This window comes from Parasteatoda tepidariorum, chromosome 11, assembly GCF_982258835.1.
Source record: "Parasteatoda tepidariorum strain Cologne lab strain chromosome 11, Ptep-v5.0, whole genome shotgun sequence".
Classification (NCBI taxonomy): Eukaryota; Metazoa; Arthropoda; class Arachnida; order Araneae; family Theridiidae; genus Parasteatoda; species Parasteatoda tepidariorum.
The window spans coordinates 31,498,940-31,517,261 of record NC_141765.1 but is presented as its reverse complement, the minus strand read 5'-3'; the positions used below and the strand labels follow the sequence as shown (position 1 = coordinate 31,517,261).

The 18,322-nt window shown below is 27.4% G+C and overlaps 1 protein-coding gene across 1 annotated transcript; it reads left to right on the top strand.

Moving 5' to 3' along the window:
* Positions 1–6,797: 6,797 nt before the first annotated feature.
* LOC107448938 (uncharacterized) lies at positions 6,798–17,985 on the top strand (the record flags this gene model as incomplete). The annotated part of the gene is made up of 1 exon (XM_016064311.4): positions 6,798–17,985. A coding segment is annotated over one exon (1,239 nt), but the record flags the coding sequence as incomplete, so codon positions are not given.
* Between the last annotated feature and the right edge of the window lie 337 nt (positions 17,986–18,322).

Here is an 18,322-nt window from a genome sequence, read left to right as displayed (position 1 = left end):
ATGGTAAAGTTAGCTATATTCTGGTAGCTTTGACCATACTTTCTTTCTCAGTGCAGTATTTTGAATTAAAAGGTTTAGCACAATAAAATGATTATGTTTCTATATGTCTTTTTCCTGTACATTTCTTCTTATTTTTCATAAACATTGATTTATCTTTGTAACCTTCAACTTTTGAGGGAAAATAAATAAACCCTTTTCCCAAAGGAGACAAGTGTAATACATTTCGTGACAAGTATAAAATGTCACATTTGCTTCGATCCTAAGGATAGAAATATTTGTTATAGTTCAATAATTAAGAAAGAAAGATTTCAAGTCCGTAAATAACAAAACTTTAGACTGTCGAATTTGTACTTAAATTAAAAAAGCAAATATGAGCATTAAAAAAATAATTCCGAGAAACTAAAGCTGTAAGATATTACCTTAAAGTTTAAACCTTCACTGTAAAACTTACTATTTTTTTCCCGATCAGCTAAATTTTATTATTATTTTTCAAAACTTACTTTCATTTTATATCATGTCAAATTGTTTCTGATATACAAAGAATTTTCTGGTCGAATCTGTTAAATTACTCTCTTGTAAATGCTATGGTTTAACTCGTTGATTTCCTTGGAAGACACTTATGACTGCTTTGAGAAAGCAGACGTCTGTTTTCATTCAACATTTTGCTTCCATATCTTAGTTTTTAAAATCCTGTGTGATGTTGCAATCTGGGAAGATAGTTGTAATCTAGTTGACACAATCTGGCAATCTTCATTGTGTGATAAGACTACAAAGAATTTTCTGAGTGAATCTCCCTAATTATTATCTTGTAAATGCTATGGTTTAACTCGTTGATTACCATGGAAGACACTTATGACTGCTTTGAGAAAGCAGACGTCTGTTTTCATTCACCATTTTGCTTCCATATCTTAGTTTTTAAAATTCTGTATGATATTGCAATCTGGGATGATAGTTGCAATCTAGTTAACGCAATCTGGCAATCTTCATTGTGTGATAAGACTACAAAGAATTTTCTGAGCGAATCTCCCGAATTATTATCTTGCAAATACTATGGTTTAACTCGGTGATTGCCATGGAAAACACTTATGACTGCTTTGAGAAAGCAGACGTCTGTTTTCATTCACCATTTTTCTTCCATATCTTTGTTTTTAAAATCCTGTGTGATGTTGCAATCTGGGAAGATAGTTGTAATCTAGTTGACGTAATCTGGCTATCTTCATTGTGTGATAAGACTACAAAGAATTTTCTGAGCGAATCTCCCAAATTATTATCTTGTAAATGTTATGGTTTAACTCGTTGATTGCCATGGAAGACACTTATGACTGCTTCAAAAAAGTTGACATCTGTGCCCATTCACTATTTTGTTTTCATAATTTAATTTTTGCAAGGCTGTGTAATGTCATTAACTACTTTAACATTTGCATATTTTTTTAAACAAGTAATTGTACAAGAAGTCAAATCATTACATGACCCACGAGACAAATTTTCAAAATTTAGTTTTGCGCTCAACATGCTAATATAATTGCATATTTTATTTATTGCCATTTTGTAAAATAAGAGTCAGCTTGTCAATCTTAGCTGAATGTCTTTCTCATCAATCCGTACTTATTTCGGGAAAAGAATTAAAAGCATTTCCTCACTTAAGACGGAGAAAGTGGAATCCTTTGTTTAGACATCGTTGGGTGATAAGACATTCGGTAGATAGCTTCAAAGGAATTTGCGTAGTTCGCATTCTAACTCTCACTTTAATATATACTCTCTTCCGACTCGTTTTGAATGCTCCACAAATTTAAATAAAAGTCATTCCATTGGCGTTAATGTTTGGCAATACTTAAAAAAAAGTGCTTGGCCCCATCTTTTTTGAAAAACTTTTTACTGGAGTAAAACTGTTTTTTTTCTTTTGCTATACCTAAAACTAGCATTATTTAGAATCTTACTATTCAGTTTATTTTATTAATTTCTGTTACACAACGTTAATTATTAACTTTAAGCAACTAGTGTGCCCCTCGGAAGCCACTTTATGAGGTTTTCAGTTTGAATTAATGCATGAATGTCATTGATACATTAAAGGATTTAAAAAAAATCAAACTGTGCAGAATATAGGAAGTGGTCAAAACTCGTAAAAAAACTTCCTTTTTTAAAGTTATATTTTAAAGGTAAAGATAACTTAACAAAGTTTTTTATTTCGTTCCCTCTATCATGCTTGTAAGCAATTAACTTAATGAATAAAATATACAATAATTATAATATTAATTATTGAGTTATTTGCAGCTATGCAACGCATTTGGCATAAATGGTCAAAATATAATAATTGTTCTTTTCTTAAATTGACACTAAAATCAATTAATGTGTAGTTTATTCAATAGACTAACACGAGCTGAAAAGTTAAAAAATATCACGTGGATGGGACGGACTGGATTTAAAATATTGCTTTTAAAGATGCAGAAAAGAACGATAAACTTTATTTTGCGTTATAAAATGAAATAAAAAAGTCACGCAATGTCAACCTAGTGATAAATGAAGTTTTTTTAACTATTAAAACCATTGGCTCAATTGGAGACAGAAAAAAATTCAAGTGATTTTGAAATTATGTAAAAAGTGTTCTTTTATTTTAAAAATTCCGAAATTTGAAGATCAATTCAAAATTGTCTGAAATAAGATATTCAGGTACCTCATTCAAATTATCATTTAACTAGAAAATGTTTACTTCTAATTATTTTTGTATCATATTAAGGATGACAGAAACTTGAATAATTATCTTTTTAAATTCAATTTGATATTATTTCAATCCAAGAGAAAAATAAAGCATGTTTTATTAGCGCAATTATAATCTGTAATTTATGTTACAAATTAAGGGAACTCTTTAAGAAAAAGGGAATATTGGTATTATCTGGGTAAAATGATCTTCATATCAGATTTTATAACTCAAACAGTACTGAAGATAAAATAAATTCAGATCTATCTAACTTCTTATTAAATATAAACATGAAACTCTTCTGATAAGCAAAATTTGAAATAAAGAAGCGAATGTGCGAATTGATTGTACAGTTAATGGGCACAGTAAACATAAGGATACGTGTAAAATACATTTATCTGATACTTCAACATCTAAATTTACAACAACAAAAAAATAATTAAAAAAAAATTCAGAAAACAAGTTTTGACAAATTTACGTTAAACATTTATCTTTTAAATTTCATTCCATTAAAAAGAAAAGCAACTTTCTTTTCACTACATGCATGAATTTGTCACACATCTATAAATTTTCTATTTTAGTAAATGTGTCTTATTTAATTTTTCCCATATTTTAATATGGTACTCGTAAAAGATATCCAAATAAGTACATCAACGATTAAATCTCCAACAACTTAGAGTTTAAGCAAGACAAATGCAATTCATTACTGGAATTTTCATAAGAATTTCATAGATAAAATTTTTAAATGACCATTATAATTTAAAAATAAAGTTAAAATAGAGCATAAAATAAATTTGGAACCATCAAAATGTTTTATAAACAAAATCAGAAATAAAGAGTAAAATAGTTTGTGAATTTGCTATACAATTATCACGCTCAGCAAACGTATGTATGCTTGCTTAATTAATTTATCAGATCCTCATTAATTCAAAATTTAAAAAAACATATGCATTCTGAAAAAAATATTCAGATATACAAAAATTGCGATAGATTTTGCGTCAAGTACTGAACCTATAAAAGTAATTCCACTTAAAATAAAAACAATATTTCCTTATGGAAATAAATTTATCACACAAACATAAAATTTTTATACCTTTTATTAGACTTGTGTGGTTTTTATTCTTTTCATACCTTTAGCAGAGTTAGAAATATTTTAAATAGGGCAAGATTGATGAAATCGCCAACAACTTAGAGTTTAATCTAGAAAAATGCAATACGTTAATGGAATTTTCCCCTAAAATTTCATAGAAATATGAAACAAGAAAATCTTTAAATGGAAAACCTTAATAATTAAAAAATAAACCGATGTTGCACTAAATTTAGAATTATCAAACTTTTATTTTCCTTAGAAAAAACTAAAAGAAGACATTCACGTCAATTATCACGTTTAATAAACTTATGCATGTGTGCTTAATATGTTTACCAGCTTTTTAATATCTAAAATAAAAAAAATCTTCTGGAAAATAATTTTTAAAAAAAATTGCGAGGAATTTTATGTCAAGTATTGATCCTGTAAATTTAATTCCACCTGAAGTAAAAACATTTTTTTTTCCTTATTAACATAAATTTATCACACAAACATAAAACTTTTTATGCCTTTTGCAAAAATTGTGTTGTTTTTATTCTTCCCATATCTTAGCTGTGTAAAGAACATCCTAATAAGTGCAAGATCGATGAAATCTCCAACAACTTAGAATTTAAGCTAGAAAAATGCGATTCATTATCTGATTTGTTCATTGGAATTTCATAGAAATAAGAAAGAAAAAACTTCAAATGGAATCGATGCTAAAAAAGTCTTCCAATTAGAAGTCTGAGATAAGCTTTCGAATTCTTTAAATAACATTTCGCACTTATTTTTTCGCATGAACTGCTGTGGTTTTGGAAGAACTTAGTCATTAAATCTTTTTTTAAGTAATTAAAATTTTCAGACATCGATAAAAATAACGAATGTGTTAGCTCTATTGCGAAATGAAACTAAAGCTTTTAGTTTCAACACAAAAAAAAATGCAATCCTTGAGATGCTTTTCTCTCATAAATACTTACTTTTTACAGCATTTTCAGAAAAATAAGCTCAAGAGTGAACCATAATATTGGCACCTTGAACAATAAAACCATACGAATTTGCTATATCATGCAAATTTGCATCATTTGTTTCAAATATAAGAATGATCGAATGCTCTGAAAATATGTTTTAAACTGGCACCGTATTAAGGTTTCTGCAAATGTGAACGATATTATGGTTTAAAGTCCTATTTTTAAAATTTGATTTCTCCGGAATTATTCCGCCTATTTCATTTAAACCTTGTATTTTGCCATGTAAAATTACATTCTTTAAAATGATGCAAAAAAAATTACCATTTAATTTCAAATTTTCTTAGATTGCTATTAGATACAATAATAAAAAACAATAAATATTTACTAAATGCTATTTTATGCTTAAAATATATTTAGATTAGCGAATTTTATAATTGCGTACCAAGACTTTTCACGTCGCTTAAAAGGTTCTCGAGATATGGCGAAATACTCAAAAAGCAAAATTAACATTGGAAGATCCAAATTTTTCTGATCAAATTATTGGTCCAATATTTCCCAGATTGCGGTTACCCTCAATATTTTGGGAGCCAAAAATCCGAATCCTCCGAAAAAAAGTCATGTTCATTCAAAGAAAGTGCATTTTTGTGTTTTATTTTGTAACTTAAAATAGCATCAGACACGAATTAGTTAACAATTTTGAAATCACTCCCTCAAACCATTAAGATTGAGTCATAGAAGGTTAAGATTCGATCATTAGATCAAAACTTATTAAGGATGGTATGTTTTTATTTCACTCACTGTACTACATTTGTTTATGTTGTGTTTAAAATAGCAGCTATAAAAATGTGTTGAATAAAACAATTTTCTCTACTTATTTTTAAAAAAATATATAAGTTTCAAGATAAGTCAAGCTTGTCAGATCCATTTGTGGAGCTGAGATTTAAATGTTTAAATATACAAAATTGAATAGCTATTTTTTCATTGATTACTCTATTTTCTGTTTAATGAATAATAACAACTATCAAAAATTACTTTTTTTTAAGAAAAAAAAAGGAATTAGTTAAAGACTTAAGAGAAAACCGTAAGCAATTATTTAAGTAGAATCTAAAATCCACCGAAATTAATAATCACAGTAAAATTAAAACGAGTTACTGTAAAACTTATCTTAAAACGAGTTTCAATAAGGAAACAATCTAAATCACAATTACATGTTAATTGAATATTTGTTTTTTAAAATAAAATGACTTTCCTTTCACGTAAAAGACATATCACATCATGCTAATGCATTTTAGTATGTTTCACAGGCGGCGAAAAACTATGAATTCATGAATTGGATATACTGCATTTCAATTTTCATTTTTATCATATTAAATATTTGAAGTCGATCAATAAAAAAAGAGGTTCTTGAGTTACGTTATATATGACATTGCAGAGAACTTGTTGAATAAAATATCAAGTATTAACATTAAGGCAAAAAAAAATTGCTTACTTTTTCTCAGAAGCAACGACCTTCATCTAATTTGATGAAAATATCTTTTAAAAAGTTTAAAAACGCATGCCATCACACAAATTGAGTAAAATTTATAATAATGGTATACAAAAAAACATATGTTTTAGAAATCTTGAACCGTTTTAAACCAAAATACCGAAAAACTTCGGCACCGTAATATAGCGTCAAATTAAACCAAATTATCGTGTAGCAAATTAAAACATATTAAATTTGTAATATTGAGATTATGTACATAATAATATGGTTCAAAGTACCGACATTACTGTTCAAGGAGGAACTGATTTTTTCGAGAGTGGATGAACTTTTTTTTTATTTTACTAAATTTATCGCAAAAACTACTTTTACTATGTAATTTCAGAAATGAGAAAGGAAGTCGAATGTTTTAATCTGATAATCAAGATTGCTTTTTGAACGATAATTAAAACAATGATTATAATTATATAAATTTAAACGTTAAATGAGTGAGAAAATTATAATATACTTTATTGATTTCCTCATCATCTAGAATGATGCTTCAAAAGCTTAATTTTTATGTGAATATGTATTCTTTATTTTATTTTTCAGGCCGTCCAGGGACAGTCTTCCACTGACCAAAACAACGATTGGTTTTCCCATCTTCCGTCATCTTCATTTCCAGTTATATATAGTAGTAGACATGTCCTAGGTATTCCTTACAACAATTCATATCAATCGTATCCCTCATCTTCAAATGAAAGTAACAATGATGTTGTGGCTTTAGTCCTTTACACTGTTCTTTCAGTACTCGGCACTACAGTAAACATTTTTCAAATAAGTTCTTTAATTATACAAGATACGTTACGGCACCATGGAAACGTTTTCCTAGCAAATCAAGCCCTAGCGAATCTTTTAATAACAACTTTGGGTTTCCCCGCTTCTTGCATTGCCATCTTATCAAACACACATCACTACCCGTTTGTCTGTTATTGGCAATGGTACAGTGCTCTTTTATCATTTTTTACATCAACTATCAATTACTTTTTTATGGCGTTAGAAAATTTACTACGTGCTTACCGTAAACGTAACCGTAGTTCGAACAACGACACATACTCGTGCTGTTGCAGAGTGACATTTGTTGTTTCCGCAGTATTTTTCTCATGGATTGCTTCTGCCATGTGGATTTTGGTCATTGTATTTTACGACAATAATTACGATATTTGTAATCGTCAATATGGATATAACCTAACATTTTTAATTTTTCTGGCACCAATTTCTTTGACTATTATTACTTTTGCTTTGACAGTTCATCGCTACAAGAGGCAATTGAAAGAATTGGAGTCTCGCCAATGTCTTGAAAGTCGAGAAGAAAATTTGCATAGACAACTGTTTAAAAGCAATGCCTTAGCTTATTTATTATTCCTGTGTTTTTGGATGCCATTTACTATATCCGTTTCAACATCAGTTTCAGAAACCTCGCGCTATGCTACATTGTCCACTTTAAGCCCATCAACTGTTTCGCATGCTAAATACTATTATTTTTCAAATCCAGCAAACACGGTAGAAACGTTACTTGGGATAGCTCAAGCTTACAGCTGTTTTTGCGGGTTAGTGTATGCATTCACAAACAGCTCTTTTGGGCAAGCATTTATTTACTTGACAAGGTACTTCTGCTGTAAGTCTCATCCAGAGTTCACCAAGAGTACCTTCCAAGAAAAGCCCAGAGGTACAGTCAGGGTCCATATAGGCATGGAAACTCGGGTAGGTGAAAGAAGTGCTAGAGCAAATAAGTTGATGGCAGTGGTAATGCATGATAGTCCTCGAAGTATACACTATCTCTAAAAGTACCCATAAGTTTCTCTAAGTATACATTTATTACTTCACATACCACTAGCCATGAAGACAGCTATCTATTACCTATATATATCCATCAGCACTATTCATATACAACAGCATAATTAGTGGTGATAAAAAAAGATATATTTTTGAAAAGTTAAAACTACTATTACAAGAGCTCTTCGCACAAGGCATTATAAGAATTTCAAAGGGTATAGAGCTAGTTCATTTCATAGGTATAGTGACGCTAGACAGGTTTGAGAGAATAGTTATTTCAGATAGAGATTTTATACAACGATTGGTAAGCTGAGGAGTTTTTAAAAACTACTTAAGTATGCTCCTTCTTTTTTTGAAAAGTGCACTTAAGAATTTTCATCACCAGAAGCTGCCAGACTGTTAGGTGTGAGGGTGGAAGTTTAAAGAAAGTATGTTCATGCCCGAATTATTATTCAAGTTATCATACTTACCAGAAACACTAAAGACTTTCTTACTGATATGTATTAAGTGTGAATGTGTGATAATTATTTATAGTATGTTATTATATTTACATATCATGTTAAAAGAAAGATTATGTTCAATCTTTCACGAACAACTGCTTATCCTCTTCCTTTTTACGTGGTAGTAGTTAGTTAAAATAGACTCTATGTAAATAGAATCTGGTCAGTTATACTTTACTGTTATCAAGGAATCAAGCGTGTAATATCAGAAGACGAGATTCCCTACCTTAATAGGTAGTTGGCCATATTCTACTTACACTAAATCTTGTTAGAAACACCTGAGAATTCTCTTATATCTAAAAAAAAAAATTTCAGTTTCTCAATGTATAAATAACATACTAATTAATTGTATGAGTGCTCATATATAAATGAATAATTTTAAATAAATGAAACTTGCTTAAAATTTTTCAAAACATTTAAAATAAAATTCTTTAAAATTAAAATTTTAATTTTTTTTAGTTGTTTAAATTAATCTTTATTACTGAAACTTCGTTTATAACATTTAATGATCATAATGAATCGTGTGTATTGTGCTCCATTTCAACAAAAAATACTCCTGTATTTTGTGGTTGGTGTGTAGCTTTTTTTAAAACTTTAACAGTTCCCCACTAACTGATAATATTTCAATTCAATGCATTTATTTAATAGCTTTGCTAAAGTGCATTTTAAAAATACAATAGTTTTTTTATGATGATTTAAAATTTAAAATTTTCTGGATTTTTTAATTGAAAACATCACAGATTTACCTGATTTATTTCAAAATTGTCACTTCGTGATTTTGTTTTCAAAATTTGATTTATGACTTGCAAATATTTAAACTTATAGTGCAATTCTAGTTTGAAAAAGCTTTGCTGAACATTTTAGAATTTCCTAAACCAATTACGTTAATTAAACAAGTCATTGAAAAATACATTGATCTTACATAACAACGTTATGTCCTAAATCAATAGTTGTATCTACGATCATTTGCGATGTAAATCAGCTTCATATCATAATACCATTACAGTCAAACCTTTGAATGTTTTGTGATATTAGTGCTTTGTTAAGAACGCAACGTAACATGACTTTCAGTCTTTTTTTAGAAAATAAGTGAATTTTAGAAATGCTGAATATTGTTGTAAATATCAATAATTTACTGTGAAAAACAAAACTTAATTGGTTGAAACTAAAACATGAATATGTCTTCTTAGAATTCTAGATGGTTCATACGTTTTCCAAAGAAATATAATGATTTGTTTGAATGAGCAATATTTTCGCAAAAAAGAGTTTTATTTATGTATAAATATTGCAATTATATGAGGATCGTTTTTGACAAATCCTAAATAGCCACCAATTCAACCCAGATAAGTAACAAAAGAGCTTTTACTTACAGGTGACGAAAAATTAGTAACAGATATTAAATTTGAAAACAGATATTTTTAAGATTAAATGTACTCACATCTCTTTAAATTAATACCAACATTCCAGCTTTTTGTGTTTGTAATAAAAAGTAAAAACATTTTACAACTAATCATTGCATTGTGGCTTGTCTTATAAATCGTTTACTTGCAATTAAACAGTACGGTATTACATAATATTTATTTCAAAAAAGAGAAAAGTAAATTAATATTTTATGAAAAATTCTAAATATTAGACGTGACAATTATATTTCACATGCATCATAAGCTGTTTTAATAAGTAGTATATTATTTTAAACTAATACTTAAAACAGGTTGCCATTTTTTTGTTCATTTATTTAAAATTTTAAATTTTTTAATCAGTAATTAAATTATAATGCAACTATAATGCATTTAAGAAACTAATTGCTTTTAAAAAGTCTTTGAAAGAAATAAAAAAAAGAGGAAAAATTAAAACTTTTAAATTGTTAGCAACCAACTAAGTCACAATGAAACCAAAATACATTTCGAAAATTGCTAGCCTTTGAGAAGTCTTTGAAAAATATTTTTAAAAAAATGCGGAAAAAATTAAAATTTTAAAATTCATGAAACTGTTTCAAACAAATAATCCAGTATTTATTCATATCAGCTAATATGTGAAATGCTAATGCTAAATGTATAATGCTTACAAGTGAAGTTTGTAAGCATTAATGACATAACCAAAATCTCAGTTCACTGTAAAGCTGAGGTGGACAAATAATAATAACATATAAATCTAATTGTTATGTTCTAATACTTTAAAAAATGCTTATTATCCTGCTTTAAATAATGGGAAATTGCTCATTATTTTTGTTTCATATATGAAAATTTCTAAATAACATACATTTCCTAATCTTTCCCCAGATATTTTATAAATAATCAAAAACAATATAATTGTAAATACTGTAACAAGTAATGCAAATGGAAGACTTTTCAAAATTCTCAGTAATATCTTAGACTATTTAAAGAAATTAAATATACAGTCTGCTTCAAGCTTAATACAAAATTCTATCCGTATTCTTATGCCAAAATAAATATCTGAAAATTAATATATGTTTCTGGCTAATCTATGGTTTAAAAAGTTTTAAGCTGATTGTCCGCATAATTTATTAAAAAAAAATTTAAATGATCCTGAGACTGATTAGATTTCTTATAAAGCGCGTTAATTCTACATGCAAAAAATTCAATTCAAAATAAAATAAAAATTCCAAAAGCTTACTTATCGTTTGTTAATAATCAATCAAATAAGAACTCTTTTATTCTGCATAATAATAATCATGATAAATTTTAATAACTTTGATGTGAAATAAATATGCACAAATATAAAATGTTTATTATTCGAAAGTGGATTCAAATCAGGGTTCTTCATTAAGCTCCCTTTAAAATAGCAAGTTACATTCTTAAGCAAAAAAAAAATTTAAAAAAAAGGTAATAATTTTAAAAAATGTAAAAAGAAAAAGGAAAGAAAATGTTTTTAAATAAATTTTTTGTAACAGTTGAACGAGATAAAAAAAAAATTTATATGAAAAATTAATTTGATCAAAAACTATTGATAACATTCATAGAAATTTAATAATGAGGATTTTTTTTCTGTCAGATATGTTTAAACAAACATTTATAAAACAAAAAGATTTATCAGTAAAAGAAATAGACTTATCAGTAAAAAGAATATGCTAGACGAAAAATAAAATCAGGCAATTGGCTTATTTATCTTAGAATAACGAATAAGTAACTGCCATACTGAACGGACCCTCCTCAATTCCATATTTTTTAGTTGGCTAATTCAGAGTAAAAGATGATAATGCTAGAAACATGTCTATAACACAAACATTCAACTTACTTCTAGAACGTGAATGAAATTATTTTAAATCTATATTCTAAACTGAGTTAAACAATGTTTGATTACATTCAAAAGTTTTGAAACATTTAAACACATATTTTAGCATTCTAAATGCTTTTGTTTAATGCACGAATTTAACTGATAGTATGACGAAATTTTTATAATGTATTTTAACCCTAAAAAATTGAGCGCATTTTAACTTTTTATTAAACATTTTCTTTTTTTATCAGATGAAGCAAACATATATTTAAAAAGAAATGTAGAAATTTGTCCAAATTATTTAAACAAATATAACACCAAAAAAATGTCTTAAAACTCATTCTAAATAATATTTTAACAAAAAAGTAACATAAATCTCAGAAGACCATAACATTAATAATGTTCGAAAAAATGCAAAATTTTAAAAAATCATAAATATATAAAACAAACAAAAGTTTATAAGATAATGTTTTCCTAAACTATTTCTTAAACATTAGAAAGAATAGTTCATTTTATTGATTTTCCCTTAATTCATAATCTAGTATAAGTGGAAAAGTCCCTTCGTTATCCGCATACGAATCATTTACGTTATAATAAAAAATGTACAGAGTATATCTTTCCTTTTATGAGCACTTCTGTGTGTATATGTATGGCAAATGTTGCAAATATATTCTTCGATGGGAAATACATTGCTAATTTAGTTTCTGATACATTGATTTATAATGTTAAGAAATCCTTTATAAATGTCAGCATATAAAATTTATTAACTGCAATTGTAAAAACTTTTAAAAATAACCTTTTATTAGAAATTTTAAAAAAAAATTATTTTTTTATTATAAACAAACGTACGAAATTTTTTTAAAAGCTAAAGAAGTATAAGTATTTCATGCTTTAAGTATCTGTAGCTATTGCAAATTTCTTCTATAGAGAATTGTATGATTCTATATACATTGTTTATTATCTAACAACAGGCAATATTATTCAATGTCTCAAAAGACAACAATACATGTTTTCAATTTAGTTTTAGAGAAATTTGTATTTCTACCTTTTTTCTTGTCATCAAGTACTTTTTTCTTGTTATAAATTATCAATAAATCGAGAAGCAATTAGATAGCTTCATTCAGAAAATGTCAAAAAATTTCATCTGTGATAAAAACATGAAATATCATGAATACAAGTCAAACAACTCAATTTTAAAAAGTGAATTAACATCATATGTGAAACAGAAAATGTTTTAAAGATTCCTTCACTTTCCAGAAAATATGTATATCAAACGGTGTGTAACGTACAAGTTGCTTCATATGTAGCCTTGAAGTTTTATAACTTAGAAAACTAGCCAAGAAATGTTGGACCAAATATTGAACAAATTGTGCCTTCCTGGAGGATTTTCAAAGTAAATTTATCCATATTCTTGCGAACAGAAAGTATTCAAAAACTATTATATTAGGGTGCTTCAAAATACAAGATAAATTGCATCACGAATAATCCATTTTAAGAATAATGTTCAAACACATTAAAAATCATATCATCCAATTACTGCTTTCTTCTTTTTAAAAATAATAAAACTATGTATCAATACAAATATCAATACAGATAAAAATATAAATCTTTTTAGTTGTTAGACTAGGTTTAGAAAGAAAAACAGTTAAATGTCATTTTTTTTCTTAAATAAATAGAAATTCTTCTTTTTATTTTTTATTTAATCTGTTAAACGCATACATAGGAATAAATAGAATAAGATGTTTATTTTGTTCTCTTATAAGTGGGTGGTTCAGGTACATTTTCAGAAATTTAGTTTCAAAGGATAATACTTCCATAAAGTCTGAATAAAAAATATTATACATAAAAAATATAAAGTATTTGCTCTTGGTTAAAATAAAAGACGAATATCTTAGATACTATAATAATAAACTACATCTTTCTGATTATTGAACAAAGCATTTTAAAGGGTTTCAATAATCAACACACTAAGTAATAAATTTAATAAATAATTAAATTAGATAATTAATTAAATTTCAGCTCTTAATTTTTTTCAATGATAATAATAAATTAGTTCTAATACCACAAAGCAGTTGCTAATTATAGCTCTGGAAAGAACGAAATTCAGTGTTGTCATATGTTTAGAATTCTTTGAGAATTATATAAGAGATAAACTGAGTCTCTAAAATTAACTAATTAAGAAATATCGTATTCAACTTATGTATTTCTTATTGGTTCAATACCAAAGAATTTTGAAAAAATTCAGAGCTCAAATTGTTTTTTCAAATGCAATCAGAAAAATTATAAGGAATTTACATAAGCAGTTTTTCTAATTAAAAAAGCTTCAGCAATCGCAAGCAGTTAATTAGAAATATTTTAAGACAATTTATTAAAAGTAAAATAAATTTAATAGATGTCAAGATTATCTCCTTAATAATATGGATTTAAAATATTCATTTTTAAAATTCAATGACATTGTTCAAGAAAATAGTTTAGTTCAATAAACATGTTTAAATAATTAAAGAATTAATAATTTTTAATTACTTTTAAGAAATAATTATTTTATTTTGAGGATATTTTTCTTCTAATAGGGAAAAAATATTTCTTACTTTTTTAATGTAAAAAGGCTTATTTAATGTATCAATAAGAAAATTTTGATTATAATAATTGCTTGAAAACTTGCATAAATGCATTTATAATTAATAAAGACTGAATAAAGACTTTTTTTTATGAAAAGTGTCTAATTGCTGCAATCCAGCGAAATAAAAAATGGAAGGACAACCATGATGAATCATATTTCTTATTATATCATTTTAACTGCTATTATTAATAATTTGTCTGTCAAACTAGTCAACTGACAAACTAATAATTTATCACTAATAAGAACAATGGAGTAACTCCATTTTTGTTAACTTCAAAACGACAACAAGTGCAATAATCTTAATTTAAAAGAATCTATTTACAAACAGACATAACATTAAAAAATTTAAAATTTTTAATCAAGTTTTTTAAAAGAAAAAAATTTTTACATTTCCCCAAATTTCACTACATTATTTTAAGCTTAATACCAATAATTACCAATTGCTACATATAATGGATTTATAGAAAATATAGTATAAGAAGTACTAGTATAAGAAGTACTAAATGTTATGTATGTTTTTCATATGCAATGTATCATTTTGCTTAGAGTGGCGAATTCATATTTTATGATATCGGAAAATGTATACAAGAGTGTTTTTTCATTTGAAATGCTTTAATATATAGACAATTATGAGTTGTAATCGATGGTAATTTCTTTTGCCTAAATGTGATTTAATTGTTCATAATCTATTACTGTCATATTGTACCACATGGAAATATTAAAATCCAGTGAAAAAGTAGCTTTCTACACCATCATATGTAGGTGTGAACTGCTTTTAACAATAAAATGGTAAACTATTGTTTCCTAATAGTTGGTGTAATGAGCTATAAATGAATATATCAAAGTGTAAATAAATAACTAAATTAAAATTCAAGATACATAGGATAATCAAAAACGATTTTTGCTAGCAAAGAGTTTGTATGAAAATGTACAAATTATTACCATCATATCAAATTAAAGTATTTTAAATCTTTTAACATTTGGTTCAACATTATAATGTTTATAAAATGGACCTAAATAAGAAATCTAAATCGATTAACTCTTGTAAAATATAAAAAGAAAAACGTGATTATAACGCTCTGAATTTTTATTATAACTTAGAGTCATCGAATTTATTTATCAGTTTTTATAATTATTTTAGAAATGTTAGCTATTTAGCGAAAAATAAATTCTGTGTTTCTAAAATAGGGACTGAGTTCTTAACCCCCAAAAAACAGTAAAAACAGTTACATAGCATTTTCATTACGCAAAGGTTTTTTATAATTTGGATGTTTAATACAACGATTTATTTGTGTTTCTATAAATATTTTCAAAATATCAACGGCTTTGAGACAACAGAAGTATGCGTGGTGGAAAAAGAAACTGACTCAATATTTAACCCCAAAAACAATGACAATGGTAAGAGAGCATTTTTGTTATGTTGAGATTTATTATAATTTGTATATTTATACGACGATTTATTTGTATTTTTCATAAACGTTTTTAAAATATCAACTATTTAAAACTAAGTAAATTTTGCATGGCAAAAAGAAAACAAAAAGTGACTCAGTATTTACCCTCTCCCCCCAAAAAAAATTTGAGGACAGTAAAAGAACATTTTTATTAAGTAGGGTTTCAAAAGAATTTTATGAAGTATGCAAAATTTCGATTTTCTATTTTATTTACTCTAATTAACAATTTTCGTAAAGTTCAACTATTAAAAAACTTGAAAATATATTTTGTGAATGGTGATATGATGATATAATGTTCCACCATCTGTTTTGTAATTTAAAACATTTAATTTTTTCTGGGATGGCAATAATTTCTATATTTATTGAAATATTTTTCTAGCTAAAAACTTTTTGAACACACTATGTATAATTGGTTCAAAATTAAACTAGCAATTGTTAAACATAGCACTATTCTCTTACATGAGAATTGCTTATTTAAAATGTTAAGGTTTGATAATAGTTGTTTAATGTTTAATCTCTTGTAAACTACATATTGCGCAAGCATGCTTTGCTATAAATTATAAATCTCTTTCCACTTTTAATACATCTTAAAAAGCAATGAAATATTTCATTGCCGCTGTGAAAAATTATTTTCTGGAAGCACTATATTTTTACTTAAATGTTACTTGCTATTTGCTTTAAATAGGAATTTTTGTTGCTAAAGAGACATGTTATTATTTTAGGCTATAAGAGGACTATTAAAAACATCTCTTGTACGAAAGTAAATTAAGGTTTTCGTTAAACTTATTTTCTGAAGATGTTCCAATCGTTATTTCATTGACTGACATAATTATACATGTTTTGTCAAAATTTAAAACAGTACTTTGATATTAAGACAGTTTAACATTCCTGAAAAACTTGTGAAACTAATATCCCTTACATTAAATGACACCAAATTGAGAGTCAAAATACAGGGAAGCTTATCTGAACCTGTTGAAATAAAAAATGGCATAAGACAGGGCGACACATTAGCATGCCTTCTTTTCAATCTTGCTCTTGAGAAAGTAGTAAGAGATTCAGGAATTAACACTAGAGGAACTATTTTCTCAAAATCTGTTCAAATTATGGCCTATGGCATAAGAAATTTTATGGCATAAGAAAATTCCTTAAATCTGACAACATTAAAAGAGACACCAAGTTGCTAATATATAAAAGCCTAATAAGATCAGTTCTCACTTACGCATCTGAAACCTGGACCTTGTCCCAAGCTGATGAGAGGACCATCGCTGCTTTCGAGAGGAAGATACTCCGATCCATTTTTGGTGGTGTGTGTGACAAGGGAGTGTGGAGAAGGAGAACTAACTCTGAACTCTACAGGATATTCAGAGAAACGGACATTCTGAAGTACCATAAGATCCAGCGCATGAAATGGGCCGAACACATTGTAAGAATGAACGATGACAGAACAACTAAAAGAATCTTTTTGGCAAGGGCAACTGGAGTTAGAAAGAGAGGGAGACCCCGACTGAGATGGGCGAATTGCCTCCAAAGGGACTTTACCACAATCAAGGTCAGAGACTGGAAAGCCTTGGCACTCAGAAGAAAGGACTGGTGCAGTCTTCTTGAGAAAGCCAGGGTCCACCCAGGACTGTCGAGCTACTGATGATGATGATGACTTTGATATTAAAACGAATCAAGCTTTTTTAATGCAGAATGCGTTTATATTCCCGAAAATTTGGTATCAATTCAATGAGGACTATTAAGTTTATTGAAACTTATGCAATAGAATATAAAATTATAAATTTTAGCTTACTAGGTTTGGCTATAAAAAAATTTTATATGAAAAACTGTATCAGATTATATTACTCAAAATATTTCATAGATAATATTACTATTTATCTTCATGTAAAAGCATTGTGGGTGAAATAGTTTCGTCATACGCAACAAATAAAAGCTCCTCATTCAGTAATTTCATACAGTGAATCAAATATATGGAGTTACCAATTTAAAAAGAAAATAGGCGGGATGAATGGTGCCTGAACTCGGCGCACCACGACTCCACGTTGTCACTCGACGCCTGGTGGCTCGCTTTTGAATTATTTCTTAGAACTGATTGAAATGAATATAGCTTTAAGCATTCTAAGAGCAAATTGGACAAAGTTAATATCAGATTCGCCGCTAGACAAAAAAAGAAAAGAAGAAGAATGAAAAAATATGGTAGTTAGAATTAAAGGTACGACCAAACGAGACAGAAAAATCAAACTTTAAAAAAATATATAAAATAAAAAGAATCACGTAATTTTAATACAACATTTTGATTCGATAAAAACGCAATCATATTATGAAACGTTTACTAATATCCTGATGTGTACTTCTCTTTTATGTTTTCAGGTCATCTCATTAGTTTACTCGTTACTTTACGCGGATAACCATAAACAAGAAATCCGATCCCTTAGTGATCTGAGCGTTATTTTTTCTCAACTGCGCTATTTAGTAGACCCAAGGTTGGGA